The following is an 18,818-nucleotide window of genomic DNA, read 5'->3' as shown; positions in this document are numbered from 1 at the left end:
TGCTGGCATATTGAGTTGAGTGCTGCACTTCGACAGAATCATCTTTTAGGATTTGAAATAGCTCAGCTGGAATTCCATCACCTCCACTAGCTTTGTTCGTAGTGATGCTTCCTAAGGCCCATTTGACTTTACACTCCAGGATGTCTGGCTCTAGGTGGGTGACCACACCATCATGGTTATCTGGGTCATTAAGACATTTTTGTCTAGTTCTGTGTATTCTTGCCACCTCTTCTTAATCTCATCTGCTTCTGTTAGGGCCTTGCTGTTTCTGTCCTTTATTGTGCCCATCTTTACATGAAATGTTCCCTTGGTATCTCCAATCTTCTTGAAGAGATCTTTAGTTTTTCCTATTCTATTGTTTTCCTCTATTTCCTTGCATTGGTTGCTTAAGAAGGCTTTCTTATCTCTCCTTGCTATTCTCTGGAACTCTGCATTCAGTTGGGTATATCTTTCCCTTTCTCCTTTGCCTTTCACTTCTCTTCTTTTCCAATTACTTGCAAGCCCTCCTCAGACAACCACTTTGCCTTCCTGCATTTCTTTTTCTTGGGGATGGTTTTGGTCACTACCTCCTGTACAATGTTACAAACCTCCATCCATAGTTTTTCAGGCACTAATCCCTTGAATCTATCCATCACTTCCACTATATAATCAAAAGAGATTTGATTTAGGGCATGGTCCAGTGGTTTTCTTACTTTCTTGAATTTAAGTCTGAATTTGGCAATAAGGAGTTCATGATCAGTTCCAGGTCTTGTTTTTGCTGCCTGTATAGAGTTTTCCCATCTTCAGGTACAAAGAATATAATCAATCTGATTTCAGTTTTGAATATTTGGTGATGTCCATGTGTAAAGTTGTCTCTTTTGTGGCTGGACGAGGGTGTCTGCTATGACCAGTGCATTCTGTTGGCAAAACTCTGTTAGCCTTTGCCCTGCTTCATTTTGTACTCCAAGGCTAAACCTGCCTGTTACTCCAGGTATTGCCTGACTTTCTACTTTTGCATTCCAGTCCCCTGTGATGAAAAGGACATCTTTTTTTTTTTTTTTTTGGTGTTCTGGAAGGTCTTGTAGGTCTTCATATAACCAGTCAACTTCAGCTTCTTTGGCATCAGTGATTGGGACATAGATTTGGATTACTGTAATGTTGAATGGTTTGCCTTAGAGATGAACAGAGATCATTCTATCGTTTCTGAGACTGCATCCAAGTACTGTATTTCAGACTCTTTAGTTGACTATGAGGGCTACTCCATTTCTTCTAAGGAATTCTTGCCCATGGTAGTAGATATAATGGTCATCTGAATTAAATTTGTCCATTCCCATCCATTTTAGTTCACTGATACCTAAAATGTCAATGTTCACTCTTGCTATCTCCTGCTTGACGACATCCAATTTACCTTGATTCATGGATCTCACATTCCAGGTTCCTACACAATATTCTTTACAGTGCTGGACTTTACTTTCACCATCAGACACACCCACAACTGAGTGGTATTTCCGCTTGAGCCCAGCCTCTTCATTCTTTCTGGAGCTGTTTCTCCACTTCTTCCCAGTAGTGTATTGGACACCTACCCACCTGGAGCGCTCATCTTTCCAGTGTCATATCTTTTTGCCTTTTCATCGTGTTCATGGGGTTCTCAAGGCAAGAATACTGAAGTGGTTTGCCATTCCCTTCTCCAGTGGACCACGTTTTGTCAGGCCCTAAGTAGCAGGGACATGCCCTTCAGCTGCTCTACATGGCCAGGCGACATGCCGGGTGCCCCAGTTCTCCCACCGTTGGTTTTCACGGAGCACACAAACCTTCACCAGGCACCAGGCATCAGTCAACATGCCGCCCAAAGGCACTGCTGGAGTCCCTGGGCCTTAGTTGGCATCTAATAACCACCTTGAAGAGATAGACTTTGGAATCTCACAGGTTTGAAGCCATATCCTATCCACGTGGGTTACAATCTGTGCAAATGTGGCAAACAACCTTTCCTAATCTATGTGTGTGTGTTAGTCGCTCAGTCGTGTCCGACTCTTTGCAACCCCATGGACTGTAGCCTGCCAAGGTCCTCTGTCCATGGGATTCTCCAGGCAAGAACACTGGGGTGGGTTGCCACTTCCTTCTCCAGGGGATCTTCCCAACCCAGGGATCAAACCTGGGTCTCCTGCATTACAGGCGAATACTTCAAGTATGGATACTTAATCGCTTCCTTGAGGATTAAGTGAAATACTATATGTAAAGCACTTTCATAGTTCTTCAAGGGTGTTAATTGTTCAAATAAAAGTAATGAGAAGTGTGATTCCTCTGGAATCACAGGAATAAACAAACTATGGAATAAATAATAAATAAATAAATAAAATATGGAATAAATAAAGTCCACCCTGTGTCTCACATTGAATACAACTAACAACCTCGGACAGAATTCATGGAGCAGTTATATGAGGACACTGAAAGGAAAACGGTAGCAGGCTGATAGGGGAATGGAACTAGAATTGGAAATACCCCCCCCAAACAGCAGTCAGTTTCTCCATTTTCTCTTCTTTGATATTTCCTATCCTGGATCAATGGCAGTTCAAAACCCAGAACAGTCTGCTGGGTATGGAAAGAAATAGCTTTAGGAGATGCCCTCTGCTATTTACCTTAAAACAAACAAAAAAGATATTTAGCCCCTATGGGGAAATTCCCTATTTCCATTTGTTTTGTTTTTCCTTTCTCTCCAGTCCCAGTCCCCAAACAGTGCATTAGCAACTGAAGATGCAGCGGCAGTCAAGTAGTAGATACTTAAAACCTTGGGGGAGAGGAACTCTTATTCTGGTCAGAGAAACTGGTCCCTAGGATATCCCCATTCTTTTTTCTTTCTCTTTCTCTCCTCTTGCTGCTAAGTCCTAGAGGCGCATAGTCATGGGATGTGTACAGTAGAATTAAATTGTTTTCTAGCTAGAGGAAGAGGAAGAAAAACCTCTGAGAGCCACAAAGAGTAGGGAAGAATCACAGAGAGGAGGGAACTTAAAAAAAAAAAAATTTTATAATTGTATCTGAAATGAGCTTGCCCGCCAGGGGATCCATATGCATAAATCTAACCTCAAACATTCTACCAAAATTTTTGAGAAGTGATTTACAGGGGAAACCATTGCCCAGACCCCAGGTAGTCATGGGGTGGTACACAAGTGGGACAGATTCAGATAACACTGCAAAAGTTTTGAAACTAAATTAACAATAGAACCATAGTTCACAGAATTAGGTAGGAAAACTGTTACCCAAAACTAACTAGATTTTAAAAGTTCCGCATCAGATTTGAACAAAACTGAAAATCACATATAATAATATTACGAACTGCTAATATACAGTACAAAATTCCTTACAAGTGAGGAAGAAAGAAAATATCAACATTTAGCAAGGGAAAAGGCAATTAAGTAATACCAAACCGTGGGTAGGGCTTCCCTGGTGGCTCAGTGGTAAAGAATCCGCCTGCCAATGCAGGAGACATGGGTTCAGTCCTTGGGTCGGGAAGATCCCCTGGAGGAGGAAATGGCAACCCACTCCAGTATTCTTGCCTGGGAAATCCCATGGACAGAGGAGCCTGACAGGCTACAGTCTATGGAGTTGTGAAAGAGTCAGACACGACTTAGTAACTAAACAACAACCACAACAAAATGCAAATTAGAACCACAACGAGAAACCACCATACACCTAACCAAATGGCTAAAATTATTTTTAAACATAAAATGCCAAATGCTGGCAAGAACATGAAGCAGCTAGAACTCTCATATGCTGCTTAGTTCAGTTCAGTTCAGTCACTCATTCATGTCCAACTCTTTGCAACCCTATGGACTGCAGCACACCAGGCTTCCCTGTCCATCACCAACTCCCGGAGCTTACTCAAACTCATGTCCATCGAGTCAGTGATGCCATTGAACCATCTCATCCTCTGTCGTCCCCTTCTCCTCCTGCCTTCAATCTTTCCCAGCATCAGGGTCTTTTCCAATGAGTCACTTCTTCAAATCAGGTGGCCAAAGTATTGGGGTTTCAGCTTTAACATCAATCCTTCCAATGAATATTCAGGACTTATTTCCTTTAGGATGGACTGGTTGAATCTCCTTGCAGTCCAAGGGATTCTCAAGAGTCTTCTCCAACACCACAGTTCAAAAGCATCAATTCTTCAGCACTCAGCTTTCTTTATGGTCCAACTCTCACAACCATACATGACTACTGGGAAAACCATAGCTTTGACTAGACAGACCTTTGTTGGCAAAGTAATGCCTCTACTTTTTAATATGCTATCTAGGTTGGTCATAACTTTTCTTCCAAGGAGTAAGCGTCTTTTACTTTCATGGCTGCAATCACCATCTGCAGCAACTTTGGAGCACCAAGAAATAAAGTCTGCCACTGTTTCCATTGTTTCCCCATCTATTTGCCATGAAGTGATGGGACCAGATGCCATGATCTTGGTTTTCTGAATGTTGAGCTTTAAGCCTACCTTTTTCACTTTCATCAAGAGGATCTTTAGTTCTTCGCTTTCTGCCATAAGGGTGGTGTCATCTGCATATCTGAGGTTATTGATATTTCTCCCAGCAATCTTGATTCCAGCTTGTGCTTCTTCCAGCCCAGCGTTTCTCATGATGTACTCAGTGAAGTGAAGTCGCTCAGTCGTGTCCGACTCTTTGCGACCCCATGGACTGTAGCCCATCAAGCTCCTCCATCCATGGGATTCTCCAGGCAAGAATACTGGAGTGGGTTGCCATTTCCTTCTCCAGGGGAACTTCCTGACTCAGGGATCGAACCCAGGTCTCCTGCATTGCAGGCAGATGCTTTAACCTCTGAACCACCAGGGAGTACTCTGCATGTAAGTTAAATAAGCAGGGTGACAATATACCGCGTTGATGTACTCCTTTTCCTATTTGGAACCAGTCTGTTGTTTCACGTCCAGTTCTAACTGTTGCTGTTATGAATCTGTTGTTCATACAGATTTGTCAAGAGGCAGGTCAAATGGTCTGGTATTCCCATCTCTTTCAGAATTTTCCACAGTTTATTGTGATCCAAACAGTCAAAGGCTTTGGCATAGTCAATAAAGCAGAAATAGATGTTTTTCTGGAACTCTGTTTTTTTCAAGAGGATGTTGGCAATTTGATTTCTGTTCCTCTGCCTTTTCTAAATCCAGCTTGAATATCTGGAAGTTCACAGTTCATGTACTGTTGAAGCCATATACTTCTCATGGGAATGCTGCTCATGGGAATGAAAAATGGTACTGCCATTCTGGAAAAGCAGTTGGAAGATTTTAGTAAAGTTAAACATAATACACTTGCCCTATGACTCACAGTTCACTCCTGGTATTTACCCTAGAGAAATGAAAACATATGTTCACCCAAAAATCTGTGCATGAATCTTAGTAGCATATTTTATGAATAGATAAATCTTAGTGTTTATCTATTCATAAATACCAAATACTGGGAAAAAAACCAAATGCCCTTGAAGAAATGAAGGGGTAAACAAGCAGCGATATACCCATGTAAAGGTGTACTACTCAGTAATAAAAAAAAGAATGAATCAAAGATACATGCAACTACATGAATGAATCTCAGTGACATTATGCTACGTGAAGGAAGCTAGTTGCAAAAGGTTACATATTCTCTGCTTCCACTGATGTGACTTTCTGGGAAAAGTTAAACTGTAAGAACAGAGAATAGATCAATGGCTACCCAAGGCTTGCGGGGAGGGGAGGATTTGGCTAAAAGGGAAGCAAAAAAGAAAGAACACTTTCTTTTGGCCAACAATTTGTGATGAAATCATTCTGTCTCCTGACTGCAGTGATGGTTATACGAAATTACACACGTGTTAGAACTGCACACCAAAACAGTCTGTTTTTACCATTGTAGTTTTTGTTGTGTAGTTGCTGAGTAGTGTCCAACTCTTTTGTGACCTCATGGACTGTAGCTCCTCTGTCCATGCAGTTGTCCAGATGAGAATACTGGAGTGGGTATCCATTCCCTTCTCTGGGTGATCTTCCTGACCCAGAGATTGAACTTGTTCTCCTGATTGGCAAGTGGATTCTTTACCACTGAGCCACCAGGGAAGCCCATTTTTGCTATACGTAAATTTTAAAAATAATTGTAAAATAATAGCAACTGATACAGTTTATATTGTTCCAGATAAGACTTTAAATAACTCTTTTTAATTGCAAAATGCTGGCTAATTATCTTGTTACACATAAACCCTAAGAAAAACACTTGCTGCCAGAACTTACTTAAAAAGGTACGCCTCAGTGCTTGAAGAGCTGCCTACGTTAAAGTCTCCTTTCCTCCCTCTGGTGCCCTCACTTTCCTATCCCCTCTCAGTTGCTCTGCTCTGTCTCCGCTTCTCTCACCTCCTTCTTTTCTGTGCTTTTGTCTTCATCCTAGCTTAACTGGTCATATATTAACCTGAGGTATGTATTTTACATTATATTTTTTGCCACTTTAAAAGAAAAAACAAAAACTTATACTCCTTTTTTTGTTTTGTTTTTAGTTGAATGACTTGAACACTTCATATTTCTCCCTCAAAATTAAAATATTCTATCAAATTACTTAAAGTTGATTTTTACCTGGGAATGATTTTCAACACTGACATTTCCCCCTTAGTCGCTCAGGAGTTCTCAAGAAAAAACAAAAACTTCCTCTTGCTCTGGTCAGGTGAAAAGGCAGATTTTTTCTACTTAAAGTTGATATGACTTTCATCGCCTTACATTATGAAGATGAAAGTTTATATAGTCTAAATTCTTTTTAAAAAAAAACAATTACATCAAAAGTGAAATTGCATATTTTTTAAAAATTTCCTTGGAGAGAGGCACGTACAGCAATAGCGCATTCATTTTTAGGTAAATAACCCCTCTGAAGTCAACATATTTGTTTGCAACTAAGGAGCTACCCATAAAACAATCATCTCAGAGACTGATTTAAGGTTAACTTACAAATGGTTGGTGACAAACAAGCAGCCATTTGTATGTAACGGTGATAATCAGAAATTAAATTGAGCATTAGAAAAGATGTCAGATTATGAAGAAAAATAGGTTTGGGAGATTGTATTAAGAAAAAGATTTTAACTAGACTTACATGGTGATAATTTCATGATATATAAAATTATTGAAACATGTGGTACAGCCAAAACTAACATAATATTATAAGTCAATTATGCTTCAATAATAAAAGAAAAACAGATGAGCCATATTAAGAAAAAGAAGAAAAAACTTGCTTGTGGATTTACAAGATAAAGGCTAAAAAAAGTTTGGTAGACTAAGAATTTCAGTACAAACAGAAAACTTGAAGCAGCTTATCATATAACAAGATAGCTCTTTTGCATAAACCAAAGAGAAAAGATGTCTTACTTTTATCTCCATTGCCATCTTCATGTTTTATTCCACTGTCCTTTTCATCTTCATCTTCTGAGTTTTCTACTTCCTGAATAACCATCCTTTTCCCCTTGGTTTGAGTCTTAGATGCAGGTTCAGAATTTTTCAGATCTCTTTCAACCTCGGACAGGGTTTTCTACAACATAATCACCATGTTAAAGAAAATTTTTTTCTTTAGTAAAAAATACAACTATTCTTGCAAGTAATAATATGAAGATATTGAAAAGCAAATAAAGATAACTAAGATAAAGCTTTTTATGGTGGTCTTTATTTTTCTTTTCAAATAACTTCATTAATTTCTCTGATTATAATTATATATTTCTATTATAAAAAAATTAAAGTATAACAAGCATAATAAAGGAAAAAAAAAACTATCTGCAATCCTGCCTCTCAGATAAACTACTGATATTCTGATGACCATCTTCCTAGATATGTTTGTATGCATATAAACTTGCAGACATGTCCAAAAGTTTTATAAAAATTAAACCATACTACACATGCTTTTAAAGAGTAATATTTAAAGGTTCGGCAGATTTGCTTGTATCCCATCTTAAAGGAAATCAACCCCGAATATTCATTGGGAGGACTGATGCTGAAGCTGAAGCTCCAATACTTTGGCCACCTGATGCGAAGAACTGACTCATTTGAAAAGATCCTGATGCTGGGAAAGATTGAAGGCGGGAAGAGAAGGGGATGACAGAGGATGAGATGGTTGGATGGCATTACCGACTAGACGGACATAAGCTTCAAGCTTATGCAGTTACCCTGGCCACCAAGTTCCATGGAGGCACCAGAAGGCCCAGATAGGTACTACACACTCAGTGGGTTTGTGTCACAGCTGAGGAATCTCAAATTTAGAAAACTCAGCACCCATATTTTATAATGTTGTTGTTCAGTAGCCCAGTCATGTCCAACCCTTTCTGACCCAATGGACTGCAGCACTCCAGGCTTCCCTGTCCTTCACTATCTCCTGGAGTTTGCTCAAACTCATGTCCATTGAGTTGATACCATCCAACCATCTTAGCCTTCACATATGAAGAGCTGACTCACTGGAAAAGACCCGGATGCTGGGAGAGACTGAGGGCAGGAGGTGAAGGGGGAAACAAAGGCTGAGATGGTTGGATGGCATCAACTCAATGGACATGAGTTTGAGCAAACTCCAGGAGCCAAACTGTTGCAAAGAGTTGGACAAAGAGTTGCTCATTGGATTTCCATGCCATGAGCAAGAGTCTTCTGTGTCTGACCCAGGAGTCCTGTATATTCTAAGCTACTTTGCTAAGTTTTAAGTAGGGGAGTGTCTCAGACCCTTCATAGTTTTTGACACTTACCTCCACTCTCTAGATCTGAACACAGATCCCCTGAGTACATATCTGAGTCAGTTTACTGTCAATGATGCTATGCTTACCATACAAGTTAAAGGATAAAACACTCTTTATGGCCATTAAGCTCATGCCTAATCCTACCTAGGAACTTCTACACCACTCTGCATAATAAACTGAAATTGGCTCAAAGAAAAGGATTGCCTACAACGCTGCAGGAAAGAGAAAATTATTTATCCTTTAGGAGTAGGTTAATGATTTTGGATAATTTAAGAGTCTGCTTTCTTTCACTTCAAATACATGTTAACACCGGGAGTGTCTGAGATGTATCTACTATTTAAAGTTGTGTCCTATTCATTCCTCAATATCATTTATCCAGCAAGGTTGGTATCATCTTAACATAAACCCAGAAAAAGCAAACTATAGAATTAGGTGAGGGATTGCTTTCTGTACTTACTTTGGCCAACTCATTATCAGGTTCAACAGCCAGTACTTTATTTAAGTCTTCTATAGCTTCCTGGAACTTGTTTTGATGCTTATATGTGGTGGCACGGCGCAGAAGAGCTGAAAATTTACCAAAATAAAGTTATATTTTTTTAACATATGGCATTCTGATTATGACACATTTTTCAAGGGGAAGAATTTATAATGCAATTGTGCAAACTAGACCCATTTTCACATTCTTACAAATATAGAAAATGATCCTGAGATCAAACAGAAGAGGCTGCAATAAAAAACTGTCCCTTCCAACAGCCTGGCCCTCTGACAGCTCCAGGCTCTGCCAGCTCCTCCAAGGCTGAGAGACTCCACATCTTAACCCTTTGGAGGCACCATGCTGTGCTACAATATTGGGAAGCTCTTCACTAAATAATAATATGTCCCTCCTTATAATCATCACGACTATTATTTCTACTTTCTGAAAACTTAAAAAGCCTTTCAGTTAAATGTGGCATTTACATTAATAACCAAGCACCTAACTCAGAATATGGGTCCTTACTGAAGTCCTTATAGCAATCTAAAATGAATAGGAACTGAGAGAATCTTGGTGTTTAAGTCAGTTAAGTTCAGAAATTGCACACTTTGGTAAATTGTATCAGAGAATTTTTGAAGGTTACAGCATCTAATTTGATAATTTTTAATACTAAAATGAATACCTTCATAGTCCCATCATGCTTAATTATGTCATAAGAGAACTTTGTATAGTAAGCCATGATTGTGAAAAAAATAAGGCTTTGTAACTCTGGAATTTATATCTGATCCTGTAATTTATATCTGATTTATTTTAATAACACTATTTAAAAACAAATTTGGCTAGTTTGATTTTAGTCTAAGAATGAGCCAGGAAAATCTAGAGGATAAATCATTTCATCATTAATATAAACAAAATTATAGCATAAGTACAAATAGAGCTATTACTGTTCCTACTCAGATTTCAGAAGGAACTGTCCATAAAGAAATATTCATGATATAACAATTACCATTTTAAAAAACCTCTTTATTTTGGAAATAATTTCAGATTTACAGAAAGTTGCAAAGCTAAAACAGACAGTTCTCATATACCCCAACCCAGCTTTAAGGCTAACATCTTACATAACTATGATATATTTGCTAAAACTAAGAAATATTTTTAACTAAACATTAGGCTTTATGTGGATTTCACCAATTTTTCCACTAATGTCCGTCTTCTGCTTCGGGTTATAACCATATACCATGCTACATTTAGCACAATTACTTTTTAAGTAAAAAATAAACTTTCAAAGAGCATGATATTTATCCACTTAAGAAAGTCTAAGAATTCTTAATGTTTTATGGCCATTCTGATTACTAGATTTGGCTCTGTCAAATTTGTTTTTTTGTATAGTGAAGATTCTGGTGCTTAAGAAATTATTCAAACGGGGGAAAATGAAAACAGAAGACCATTCTAGCGCAGAAGAGTAGCACAGTGGTTAAATGTGGACTCTGGAGTCTCATCCAGTCAAGTCCTGGCTCTGTCACTTACCAGCTGGGTGATCTTAGGTGAGTTGTGCAGTCTCTCAATATGTCCACGTCCTTTTGTAAAATGAGTGTGCTAGTAACAGCTGTTGTTGTTTAGTTGCTGAATCATGTCTGACTCTTTTGCGAACCCATGGGCTGTATAGTCCTCTAGTCTCCTCTGTTCTTGGGGTTTCCCAGGCAAGAACACTGGAGTGGGTTGCCATTTCCTTCTCCAGGGGATCTTCCCAACCCAGGAATCAAACTTGTATCTACTGCATTGGCAGGCAGGTTCTTTAATCACTAAGCCACCTGGCAAGTCCACTAAAAACAGTACCTGCACCTTTACTGAGCTGTTGTGAAAAGTAATGGAGTTAATATATGTACTACATGGCACAGGGCCTGGCACAGTGGTGGTGTAGAAACTGTAAAACCTTTATGGGTACCTGCCTAAAGCTAGGACCCCACCCATATGCTGTGATAGAGACAACATACAAGCAAAGAAGAACTTTACTGGGGAAGGGAGGGCATCCGTGATGATGACAGTTGGGCTGATGCACCAGGATCCATCCTCAGCACACTCATGGTTTCTGCCCACCCATGTTTGTAGGCATGCGGGAAAAAAAGTAAGTGGTTGTATTTATCTGAATCCATAGTATTTAGAAACAGGATGAATTTATGCCTCTCCCTTTTGGGATGACTCCTTGGTAACAGAAAAGGAGAGGAGAGTCTGACTTGCATACGTCAGGCTTGGACCACAAGAAGGCAGTGTAGGAAATCAGAACAGAGGACGGGTGTTGGTGGAAAGATGTAGTCAGCTTTGGACACACTTAATTTAAAATGGTCTGTGGACATCTAGGTGGAAAAACCCAAAAAGCAGCTGGTAGAACGTTCTAGAGCTCTGGTGTGGGCTTACTAATAAATATTTTTAAAATCATATTTAAATTTATTTTTTAGATAAAAAGATACAGTTCAATAAGCCAGTCAGAAAAAGATAAATACTGTATGATTTAATTTGTATGAGGTACCTAGGATAATAAAATCACAGAGACAGAGAGTAGACTGAGTTGCCAGAGGCTGGGGTGGGTAGAGAGGACAAAGAGTTGCTGTCTCATGGGTACATTTTCAAGATTAAAAAAGTTCTGCAGGTGGACAGCAGAGCTGACTGCACAACAATGTGAATGTACTTAAGACCACTGAACTCTGTACTTAGAAATGACTAAGATGGTAAAATTTTGTGCTATGTCCATTTTACCACAGTTTTTTAAAAATTGAAAGGAAACAAAAAACCCACAAACTACAGTTCAAATGCAAGCATGAGATATTTCTTTAAAAACCCATGTAGGACTTCCCTGGTAGTCCAGTGGTTAAGAATCCAGCTGCCAACGCAGGGAATGTGGGTTCGATCCCTGGTTGGGGAAATAAGATCCAACAGCCTGAGAGGAACTAAGCCCATGCACCACAGCTACTGAAGCCCACGTGCTCTAGAGCCCCTGCTCCACAACAAGAGAAGCCGCAGCAGTGAGAAGACCGTGCATCTCAACGAAGAGCGGCCCCCACTCGCCACAGCTAGAGAAAGCCTGCAGGCAGCCGTGAAGACCCAGTGCAGCCAAAAACAATTAAACACAAAAACATGTACACTTTATTCAATCATCTGGGATTACTAGCTACATCAGTGCAAGTAATTAAGAAGTTAAATCCCAAGTTAAACTTGAAATGCAAAGTAACTTGAGGAAGGTAATGATTCATATATAGAAATCTGAGTTTATTTGAATTTTTTTTAGTGTAAACATAATGAGTGTCTACAAATGACCTTCAACAGATGGTGCTGCAAATTTAAAGGTATTCTATGAATATGTTTTACCCTTTAAGTTCCCAGGTTCTAACTCCAAGACCTTTTCACAGTCCTGAAAAGCACTGTTCCAGTTCTGCAGTTTGATCTCTGCTTGAGCGCGATTGTTGTAAGCTGCTACGGTGGGAAGCACGGATAAGCTCCTGTAAAAGAGACACTTTTTAAAAAGCTTTTAATATTTTATTGTGGTAAAATGTATGAAAGAGACATTAATGTCAACAAGCGAATGACAGGAAAACATAAAATGACAGGAAACTCAGCTAAAGTTAGAAGCTAAAACAATCACAGCTCATGTTGTGGGTAGAATTGCGTCCCCTCAAATTGGTATGTTGAAGTCCCACCCCCCAGCACTTCAGGATATAACTATACTTGGAGATAGTCTTGAAAGAGATGATTAAGTTAAAGTGAGGTCATGAGGGTGTTTCCTAATCCAATATGACTAGTATCCTTATAAGAAGACACACCTAGAAGAAAAATCCCTTGAGGACACAGAGGGAAGATGGCCACAGACAAGCCAAGGAGAGAGGCCTTAGAAGAAACCAACCCTGCAGACTCCTTGATGTCAGACTTCTAGCCTCCAGAGCTGTGAGACAATATGTTTCTGCTGTTTAAGTCGATCAGTTTGTGGCAGTTTGCAGGGCAGCCCCAGCAAATTAACATAGCATGGGCTGTCAAAAGTAATAACATAAAATTCTACAAACTACTAAATCAATGTTTAGACAGATGCTTAAGTTTCTAGTGAAAAGATTTAAAATTGATTCTGGCTTTAGAAGTGACATGATCATTTAAATACCCATATTATTGCTGCTAAGTCACTTTAGTTGTGTCTGACTCTTTGCAACCCCATGGACTGTAGCCCACCAGGCTCTTCTGTCCATGAGATTCTCTAGGTAAGAATACTGGAATGGGTAGCCATTCCCTTCTCCAGGGGATCTTCCCAACCCAGGGATCAAACCCAAATCCTCATTGCAGGCGGATTCTTTACCATCTGAGCCACCAGGGAAGCCCTTAAATACCCACACAGATCTCCTCAAAAAAAGCCAGTTTAGTTAACATCAAAATTTTTTTTTCTTTTTTTTACTTTTTGGGGATAATTTCCAAGTTAAAAAAAAAAACAAGCAAATAGTGATCAACCACAACTAATACCCTTTGTTAAATTATTATTGTCTTAACAGACACAAATTAGTCTGTTATCTAAAAGTAGATTCAACTCTTAGGAAATATCATAATCTTACCAAAGGATTTTAATTGAAGGAAACAGAAAAGAGCAGTAGTAACTGAGGAATACAGATCTTAAGAGAGTAAGTTTTGCTACACTAAGGGTATGAATGCAATATAATTAATGAAAAGAAGAATTTTAAACCTACCTGGCCATTGCTTATAAAATTGATTTGAAATGCTGTAAAATAATGTATTTGCTAGGGACTTCCCAGGTGGTCCAGTGGCTAAAACACTATGTTCCCAATCCAGTGGGCCAGGGGGTTCAATCCCTGGTCAGGGAACTAGATCCCGCATGCTGTAACTAAGAGCTTGCATACCACAACTAAAAGATTCCGCACGGCACAGTGGAGATCTAAGACCCTGCCTGCCGCAACTAAGACCTAGTGCAGTCAAAGAAATAAATACTCTCTCTATAATTTTAAAATAACGTATTCCTAAATATAGGAACGATAAGGGTATTGGTACACTGAATCTTCTAAATCCAGAATTACAATATCAGATAAAAACAGAAAACTCACACAAAAAGTGTCCATTTATTAAGATCATTAGCGGAGATTTCCCAGGCAAAAATACTAGAGTGGGTTTTCATTTCCTCCTCCACGGGATCTTCCCAACCCAGGGATCGAACCCACATCTCCTGCATTGGCAGGCAGATACTTTATTGCTGAGTCACCTGGGAAGCCCCACAAGATCATTAAAGATGAATATAAACAAATCACATGGTTGGGTAGCAATCAGACATAGACAATACATCTAAGAATGAATAACACAAGAGCCTGACACTAAGTACCACCCACATGCCAGACATTAAACATTAAACTCACTTAATCCTCATTATAATGCACAGAGGAGGAGTTACTGCTTTCCCAATCTTATAGACGAGAAAACAGATGGGGCAGAAAGGTTAAGTAACATGCCCAGGGCCACAAGCTTGAAAATGGGAGAGTTAAGAGTCAGACCTCAGTGGTTTACTCTCGCACCTGTTCTCTTTACCATCATGTTACCTGCCTCTCAGCAACTTGTTTTATTTAATCCTCACAGCTGCTCTGAGGTTGGCACTATTACAGTCTCATCACACTGAGATGTCTGAGACAAAAGAGGTGAAGAATCTACCCAAGGTCTGAAAAGGGGCAGTTTGAGTTCCCTTAACCATTGCAATATGCTGCTTTAATTCTTCACCTCTATGATTTCTTCAAAGAGGAAGATAAGAAAGTTTGTTCCCTGTAATAGACAAAAGATTTTCCGCTGGTGGAAATCTATAAGAAGAGAGAAAACAATACCAGAGCTGACATCCACCTGCCTAAACAGGGGAGGTTGAACTGAATGAATGATACCTCAATATTCTCTTTACTTTGTATGTTCACTTCAACAGCTGAGCAAACCTCTTTAGAGACACAAACAACATTTTTTTTTTTTAAACTTATTTCCAAAGGTGGAAGCACGATTTTATAGCATTTAGTTCTATTAATAAGATAGCATTAGTGGTTCCATAAGCACAGTTTGTCTAAGACAGTAGTTTAAGAAATTAGTTTACTTTTCACAGACTATAAGAGCTTCATACGCTCATACAAGCATACAAAGAACATGTACTGTGAACCAGGTGTCGGCTGGGCATTAGGGGTCCAGTGGTATTTTTAAAAATGACAAGTGGGCTCAATCTTACAGACTTCATAGTCCAGGTAATGCCAGATCATACAAATTTGAATCATACCTCCCACAGATATTACAAAGAGGTAAAATTACTATATGGGTTTGCAAATTTGGCAGTGGCAGGGGTGGGGGGCATTGGTAATTGAGTCGGGTGGAGGTTTAACATGGTCTGAGAAGTAAAGGAAAACTTCACAGAAGAAGTAAGGCATGGGCTGAGATGTAGATGATAAGTTAGAATTAACTAAATAACAAGTAGAGGAAAGAGTATTCTAGACAGAGGTTCAATATATGCAAAGGCCCTGTGGTGGGAGGTAGTACCATAAGTACTAGAGCCAGGCAGTCTACTATAGAACCTGAGTTTTTAACCTCTATCCTGAATGAACTTTCTGTTGAGTTCCATCCAGACAGCTTCTATTTCCTCTGTAAAATAGTAAAGTTAGAAACTGTGTCAAACATGGGAGTGGAGTGGGAACTTAGAGTTTTAAGAAAAGTATTGAAAAAACAAGGCAAACACAAGTGAATTTGTGATAAATTTCAAGTACAATATACTGAGTGATTATGACACATTATTTAGCTTATTTATATCATTTCAACAATTAAACACTATCATTTTTTAAATGACAAGATTAAACCACATCAAAAATCTGCTCACCGAGTATAATACTTTACAGCTTCTTCATAATCTCCTGACTTAAAAGCTTCATTTCCTTTTTCCTTTTCACGAGTAGCCAGAAAATCCTTTTCCTTTTCAGTTAGACCTAGAAATAAATGTTATCTGCTGTAAGTAAAACTATAACTTGATAGAATTTTCCAAATTTAAATCCAAAAATGCTTATTTTAACAGAAGCAGAAAACTATAAAAACAAAAGAAAATAAAGGTTTCCTAGGTTTATGATATTTCTATTCTTTTTAATCATTCAGAATTTTTGAAGGTTTAGATTTCTGAATCATTGTTCTGCTTTACTTTAAAGGTACTATGTACCTGTGGACTTCAAGTGAACAGAAAGTGGTCCATCTTTTTGTTTGGAGGAAAAGAAATTTGAAGGATTTGGGCAAAAAAGATTCAAAAAAGGGAATGAAAACCGAATCATGGTAAAAAAAATTGGTTTACATATTCATATATTTTTAAGTCTTATTACATTTAAGTATCATAACTATTGTTACTCAGAAAATTAAGAAGTTTAAGGATAGAATGGAATTTGTTAGAGGCAGTCAGCCCTAGGAGAAAATTTATAAACTTTCCACGGAAATATGCAGCACTTAAAGAGAACGTCTTTGGGTCAACAGCTTTTATTATCATTCAAAAAAGTTAAAGACTACTAAATCATTCCTATTTTCCCCCCATTACCTGCTGTATCTAGTCTTGTCTCAATTTTAGACAAATGTGATTTGTTGTTTATTACAGTTCTTTCTTTATCTTCATCAAGTTTTGCACATTCTTTTTCCACGTCAAATCTTAAATGAAAGAATAATAAAAAACTAGGAAAAAGCTCAGTACAAACAAGAGAATAAAACTTATTATTGATACTCTTGTATCCATATCACTGTGCCTTTAGAAATAATATTCCAAAAATATATGGTAGGTTTGTATTAGAAATCACCTGTAGTTTTTCCTAAAAAACACAGAATTGAGCAAGGACTTAAATATTAATCAGACCTAAATGTGCAGAACTTTGTTATTACAGTAGTGACTAATTTCTCTTAATTTACAAATTTGTTATTTTGGATGGGTAAATATTACATTAGTTATTTTTGGTTACTCATAAAAGGATGCTGTAGCTTTTTATTTAATGAAAAAAGAAAATCAAGAGTGCTTAATCCAAATACTCTTAGTACTCTGCTGACATAACTTACATTTGATATGTTCAGATTTAAAATAATAAAGGAATTATTACAGTATTTTATGACAGTGAATTTTTACTGACAATTTTATGTAAAGAAATATAAAACATACTTATCCCATTCTGCATAATCTCTCGGAATTTTCTTTTTAGCTGGTCTACTTTTAGAATTCTTTTCCTAAAAGAATAAAATTATATTTTATGAAATAGTTAATATAAGATTAGCATATTTGCCTATAAAGGTTAAGTATTGGCTTAAGATACATGAATTGAATGGATAAGAATAAGTTACCCTTGAAGTTAGGACAGCTTCAGTATTATAATTATTAACATAATAATACACAGCAGATTAATTATGAGAGTGATGAATAGGACTTTAGGTACATATGTAAAACTTTAAAACTTACATGTGTGAAATGTGATTATTATTGATTTTCTTATAATGAAAAAATAGGAAACTATCATTCAGTCTTTTAAAACCTAGGCATTGAAGAAATAGCTACTTTGCTGTATTAGAGCTGTTTTGCTTGCAACAGATACCCAAGTTGGACTAATTTTGTTTAAAAAGAATAATTTACTGGTTTAGGTAACCAAATGGATGAAAGGGCTGGGATATTGCTGGATAAAGGATTCATATACCCTCTCTCTATAGCTCTTCCTCTCTCCACCTGTCTTCTCTTCCCTAGAAGTCTCTGCTTCTCTCTTCCTGATTGCTTGCTTTCTCTATGCAGCAGGAAATGTGGCTATACTTAGTCTGGGATTATAACCTCACCGGCTTCCCAATCAGAAGGGAAAAGGAGACTGACTCTTCTCCCCATCTTTAGTTCGAGAAATCCCAGGGAAGGGCTCTGACTAGCTAGTTTGCATTATGGGCCCATCAATGACCAATCCCTAGCTTCGTGTCATTAAGTGGCTCAACCCAGATCACATGCCCACTGCAAGCACCAGAAGGGAATGGGAGGAAAGCAAACAACAGCTTAAAAATAGTTTCTTAAAAATCATCATTTGAAATCATCTGAATGGATACACAAGCATAATTCTGTAATATTATACACTGGTCATTAGGGGTTAACACAGGTCTTCCAAATATTCCTATATTTCATTATACAATTAAAAATCATATCTGTTAAAATTTTCATAGTGATCACCAACAGGCACATGAAAAGATGTTCAATATCATTAATCATCAGGGAAATGCAAATTAAAACCATAAGATATCACCTCACACCTGTCAGAATGGCTATCATCAAAAAGACCAGAAACAACAAATGTTGGAAAGGATGCGGAGAGAAGACCACTCTTGTACACTGTTGATAAGAACATAAATTGATGCATCCACTGTGCAAAACAGTATGGCAGGTTCTCAAAAAACTAAAAACAGAACTACCATATGATCCAGCAGTTCCACTCCAGGGTATATACCAAATATTAGGTTGGTACAAAAGTAATTGTGGTTTTGAATTGTGAATCTTAAATCATTATAACTAGGTTCAAACACATCTTTATTAATCAAAATAGGAAGTGTTACAATCAACACACTTTTGCCAATGAGAAATAAGTTTGTTTATTCTTGTAGCATAAAAATCTGTGCTTCAGGATTTGATAAA

At 38.0% G+C, this 18,818-nt stretch overlaps 1 protein-coding gene across 1 annotated transcript in view; it reads right to left on the bottom strand.

The window, feature by feature from the left end:
* SPAG1 (sperm associated antigen 1) overlaps positions 1-18,818 on the bottom strand; it is an 87,058-nt gene that overhangs the window by 47,560 nt on the left and 20,680 nt on the right. Inside the window, exons 6-11 of the mRNA XM_018058084.1 lie at positions 17,325-17,389; positions 16,719-16,825; positions 16,023-16,128; positions 12,512-12,642; positions 9,134-9,240; positions 7,334-7,493 (exon numbers count right to left, since the gene is read on the bottom strand). Of these exons, the coding sequence (XP_017913573.1) occupies positions 7,334-7,493; positions 9,134-9,240; positions 12,512-12,642; positions 16,023-16,128; positions 16,719-16,825; positions 17,325-17,389 (676 nt within the window). The remainder of the gene's footprint in view (positions 1-7,333; positions 7,494-9,133; positions 9,241-12,511; positions 12,643-16,022; positions 16,129-16,718; positions 16,826-17,324; positions 17,390-18,818) is intronic.

Source organism: Capra hircus, chromosome 14, assembly GCF_001704415.2.
Source record: "Capra hircus breed San Clemente chromosome 14, ASM170441v1, whole genome shotgun sequence".
NCBI classification, from domain to species: domain Eukaryota; kingdom Metazoa; phylum Chordata; class Mammalia; order Artiodactyla; family Bovidae; genus Capra; species Capra hircus.
The sequence above is the reverse complement of the archived record's forward strand: the minus strand, read 5'-3'. Positions and strand labels throughout refer to the sequence as shown.